The sequence below is a fragment of the Ictalurus punctatus genome, chromosome 26 (genome assembly GCF_001660625.3).
Source record: "Ictalurus punctatus breed USDA103 chromosome 26, Coco_2.0, whole genome shotgun sequence".
In the NCBI taxonomy this organism is placed as follows: Eukaryota; Metazoa; Chordata; class Actinopteri; order Siluriformes; family Ictaluridae; genus Ictalurus; species Ictalurus punctatus.
The window spans coordinates 19,707,122-19,712,121 of NC_030441.2; the positions used below are offsets into that span (position 1 = coordinate 19,707,122).

The 5,000-nt window shown below is 42.5% G+C and overlaps 2 protein-coding genes across 7 annotated transcripts in view; one reads left to right on the top strand and one right to left on the bottom strand.

The window, feature by feature from the left end:
• dnm2b (dynamin 2b) overlaps positions 1-2,919 on the top strand; it is a 16,407-nt gene extending 13,488 nt beyond the window's left edge. For 2 of the 4 annotated variants that reach the window (XM_053676380.1, XM_017457598.3), the window contains exons 19-21: positions 280-506; positions 591-827; positions 968-2,919. In XM_053676380.1, coding sequence (XP_053532355.1) covers positions 280-506; positions 591-827; positions 968-1,037 — 534 coding nt within the window. In that variant the 3' untranslated portion in view covers positions 1,038-2,919. The remainder of the gene's footprint in view (positions 1-279; positions 507-590; positions 828-967) is intronic. The other 2 variants (XM_053676382.1, XM_053676381.1) reach the window with 1 other exon arrangement.
• Positions 1,429-5,000, bottom strand: part of trip10b (thyroid hormone receptor interactor 10b) — a 10,147-nt gene continuing 6,575 nt past the window's right edge. For all 3 annotated transcript variants that reach the window (XM_053676384.1, XM_053676383.1, XM_053676385.1), the window contains 6 exons: positions 4,926-4,952; positions 4,574-4,683; positions 4,367-4,499; positions 4,183-4,235; positions 3,835-3,971; positions 1,429-3,358 (listed from right to left, as the gene is read on the bottom strand). In XM_053676384.1, coding sequence (XP_053532359.1) covers positions 3,216-3,358; positions 3,835-3,971; positions 4,183-4,235; positions 4,367-4,499; positions 4,574-4,683; positions 4,926-4,952 — 603 coding nt within the window. In that variant the 3' untranslated portion in view covers positions 1,429-3,215. The remainder of the gene's footprint in view (positions 3,359-3,834; positions 3,972-4,182; positions 4,236-4,366; positions 4,500-4,573; positions 4,684-4,925; positions 4,953-5,000) is intronic.

Sequence of the window (5,000 nt, forward strand, 5' to 3'; positions counted from 1 at the left end):
GGATGCTGAGAACATAGGGTTGCCCCACATGTATTATATGATATACACAGCTCGTATTAATATATCTACCAGGTTACCAGTAGCTATAATAATACAGGTTTTGGATTTGATGTTGCCCAGATACAATATTTACTCATAATGTAAAAAATTGTTTTTAATCCTGCCTCCTGGACGTCTTAATCTTAACACGCAACCGCGTTTCTGAACAACAATTGATGATTGTAAAAAGTCTTCTTCTAGCCGCTAATTTATATCGAACCCCACCCTCCCCCACTCCAGGCAAAGGAGTTCATCCACTCCGAGCTGCTGGCGTTCCTGTACTCGAGTGCGGATCAGAGCGTGCTGATGGAGGAGTGTGCCGATCAGGCTCAGCACCGAGAAGAGGTGTTGCGGATGTACCACGCCCTTAAAGAGGCCCTCAGCATCATCAGTGACATCAGTACCACCACCATTTCCACCCCCTTGCCCCCACCTGTGGACGACACCTGGATCAACACGGAGGCCGGGTACATACACACACACACACACATACTATCTATCTATATATATCTACACACATAAATTCATCCTCCTCCCTCTATCTCTCTCAGTCCTCCTGCTCAGATGAAGCCTCCAAGCTCCGCCCCTCCTCCTGGTCGTCCTCCTGCAGTGAGGGGTCCCACCCCCGGTCCTCCCCCAGGCTCCGCCCTTCCACCAATGGCTCCGCCAATTCCATCTCGGCCCGGTCCACCACCTGTGAATGCTTATGACCCAAGCTCCGCCCCTCCACCACAGATTCCTTCTCGACCTGCCCGAGTGCCCCCTTCCATACCACCTGGAATCCCCAGGTACGAGCTCTCTCTCTCTCACACACACACACACACTCCCACATGCTACCACTGTCTTGCCGTTATCTTCCATTACAGTGCTAATGGAAATGAGCGTTATCTTCAGTACCATGTATAACCACTACGCTGTTTCTTTCTAGCAGAAGACCTCCAGCAGCTCCAAACAGACCTACCATCATCCGCCCGTCTGAGCCGTCCCTGCTCGACTGAACACGTATACACACGCGTACAAAGATAAAACGATACGGCGTGTGTGTACGTGTGTACTCACATAAGGCTATCCATCCCTCATTCATCATGCTAACAGGAAAACACTCGGTCACGTTATCGTAAACACGAACTGATTCGGAGGTCCGTCGAGGCCACGTTATTATTGTCTGTGTTCCATTTTCTCATCATCTATTTCAGGAATAACACACACAACAACTATGCTAGCTAGCTAGCTATCTAATGCTAATTCTATGTTAACACCAACTAGGATCGATTTGAGGAATTTAATTTACGTAAAAAGTAAAAATAAAAAAATAAAAACGTAACAGATTTACTTGACTGAAGGTGTAGATGTATTTGACTCGAGCACGTTTTAATAGTCATATCCCAGCCACGGCGTTCAAAACAGTCATATCTGATGAATCCGTATTGAAAAAGTCATTGTTTTCTGTTTAATTGCTACAGTTTAGTTTTTTTTTTCGGACAGTTATCGTGTACCTGCTTCCTAACACGTGATAAAGGAAACGAACATGTTTACAGGTAAAATGTTTATAGTTATCTCCTGGCCGAAAAAGGGTGCTAGGTTTCTTCTAATAAGGTTTTCGCTAATAATCAGTTGTACGATATTTGCTAATATAATATACCTTGCTTAATGCTAACATGCTAACACTAAATTAGGGACCCAAACTGGAAAGTATGTTCTTTTAAACAGTGCCTTAATTACGACAATAATTATTGTACGAATTTCTATGCACTTTGATGCGCATCATACAGTACGCTCTAACAACTATGCTGAGGAAGGGGGGTGCAAAAACTTATATTTTGGGGTTAATTTCCTGCTAAAAGCTGCAAGTAAATGAGATTATAATGTAATGGATTATGAAATCAGTTTAGAATTGAATCTGTTTGGCGAGTGCAATACGATCCGTTACAGCTACGAAACCTAATTTACGCCTTTACCTCTTCGTGTTTTGAGTTTTCAAGTTGCGTTTACGAATCTGCGATCACACCGCCAGAGCACGTGATTACAACATGCAACTTTAAAGCTGTAACAATTTCGACAGAGAGAGAGCGCGAGTGAGAAGGGGGCGGGGCCACGCGTGCAAATAATTGTGCAGAGCTTCTACGAGTCGTGATTACAAATTGTAACTGGTGGTGGTGTGTGTGAACTGAACGCGAGTATCGATTTATCAGTGCCGCATCAGATATGCGCATCAGATTTACAAAACGGATCAGGTTTGATTGAGAATCGTTAAAGCAGCGCTTCATCTTTGTGTGTGCAATTACAGGAGCTAACACGCTAACACACCAGCCACGCGCTAAGGTTAGATAGTTAACTAGCTTTGTGTTTTGGGAGAAGACCCGAGCGGCGTTATTGTCATTATTATAAAACTGAAATAACACACACTCTGACTCTGTCTGTGATTTTTAACTCGTATTTCACTGCCGTGGGTTTTTAAGAACGGAACAGGATATTAGATTAGCGATGTTAAAACGGATATTTTACTTTTACTTTACTTTATTACTCCGCCTTCATTTTCTTATATATATATATATATATCTCAGTAGTTATACGTATAAGTTATATATAGCTCAATTTTGCGATTGTCTTGTGCATGCATTTATTATTATTATTATTATTATTATTATTATTATTATTTTCAGCCTGAACACATCCTGTAGCTGTTATTTTTATTGTTGTTATCTTTTTATTTTTTGCATTATTATTATTTTTTATGAATATTTTGTATTTTGACCATGTGTGCCTTGTTCTGACGTTTTAAGTGCCTGCTTTATAACGGCGTTCCTCAGTGATGCAGATAAATGCAATGATTAAAAAAAAAACAGAATGAGAAATGAATAAAAAAGGGAATTAAACTCAGTAATGTCTTTCTTGAATATTTGTTATTTTGAAATTCATGATTTTATTTCAGTTGGAGCGTTACAGCCCACGCATCACGCACTAGTTAGGATTTATTCAAATGATAACAGAATTCAAATGTGGTTAGTGTATATTTTATTATTATTGTGTGTTTCTTTTAAACAGACTTTTTTTTACAGTACTTTTATGAACATTAGCTGCAGTACATTAGCCTCGTAGCGACGGTTTTTTGTGTATATACAAACACGTATGTACAGAAAATGGTGTGCGTCTGGGAAGAAATGGGTGGTGTGCGGTCAGTTGATCTGGATGTAGGACGCAGGGACGTATCCTATACCTCCGTTTGTCTTCTTCACACGCACCCAACCATCTCCCATGTCCTCGTCCAACACGCTGAGACGCTCCCCGACCTGCATGCTCACTTCCCCCTCTCTCGCACCTGAGTCATGGGTTAAGCAGGACAGAAGAGAGACAGATGGGGCAGGGTCAAAGGAGATAACAGAAAGGAGGAACAGAGAAGACAATGTGAGATGCTGAAGAGACATGGAGGAGACACTGGTGACACAGAAGATATGCGGAGACATATTAAACATATATGGAGAGATATGTAGAGACAGGAGTTTCTGAAATACTTAAACTAACCCATCTGGTACCAACAACCGTGCCACGGTTAAAGTCACACTTTAGAGATCAGACTTTGCCTGCATTCTGATGTATGATGTGAAAGTTAACTGAAGCTCTGGACGTGTATCTGCATGAGTTTATGGACTGTGCTGCACGATTGGCTGATTGGCTAACAGCATGAACGTGCAGGTGGACGGTGGGTGTACACCCAAGGTATAATGGAGATTTACGGCTTCTCTGGCTTTATTAGAGTAGTTTATTTGCTGATTGAAATGTCGCTGTGATAACTACCGTTAAAGTCGTAGAGGGCGAGGCACTGGGCCAAGGGCACATCTTCATCAAAGTCTTCATCAAAACTGCTGTGGAACTGGGAATACACCAGCTTGGGGGGACTCTGGAAACTTGGACTTGCGTGGACGTAATGTGGACTACTCATACACACACACACACAAAACATGGGATATATGAGACAGGTGAGATACAGGAACGACACACAAGTGGCAAAGAGGAGAAAAAGATGGGACACGGGTATTTTACCTCTTCATAGAGAATACAGTCTATGGTACTCACATTCTTCAGTAAGTTATTTGTGAGGCTCTTAATGTTAACACACACACACACACACACACACGCACACACCTGGTCTGGTTGCTGTTTTGCACAGAGACCCCTCCAGCCTCACCCAGCCACGCCTGCAGAAACACAGTGAATCATATCCACGTTGATCATGCTGCTGATTTAAGTAATGCACGATCGCCCCCTGCTGGACATTATTCTATTCTATTCCATTTGTGAGGTAGGGCGAGGTTATATGACCTCTTACCTGGTATCTGGAGAGTTCCCCCCTCAGTCGGTTGATATTGTGTGTGGTTTCGTTGATCTGAGGCTCCAGACTGGCCGGGTCGCCCAGCTGATTGTTCTGCTCATACACACGTCTCATCTTATTCAGACCCTCGCTGCACACATCATCATCATCATCATCATCATTGATATTATCACTGACACTAGCAGTGTGTGTATGTAACCCTACCTCCGGTCTGTCTCTTTCTGCAGCTCCTTATTGAGTTCATCAACTTTCTCCTGAAGGCGTTTCTTCCTCTGATCCGAGGGCAAGTGGGAGAAATCCTCTGACGGAGGGGCCTGCACACACACACACGCACACACACACACACACACACACACACACACACACACACACACACACACACACTAGTTAACGAGGGTGGATGTGGCACAAGTATAACTTTTAATCATACACTGCTCATATTATTATTATTAGGGGCACCTATTATTTTTCTACTGCTTATTATTATTATTATTATTATTACTATTATTAACATTATTATGATTACTATTATTAGTAGTAGTAGTGGTAGTATTACCATGTTTTTGTCACCGGTCCCACCCTGCTGTGAAGGAGGCAGAAAGGAGAATGGTCACAAACAGTTTACACACAT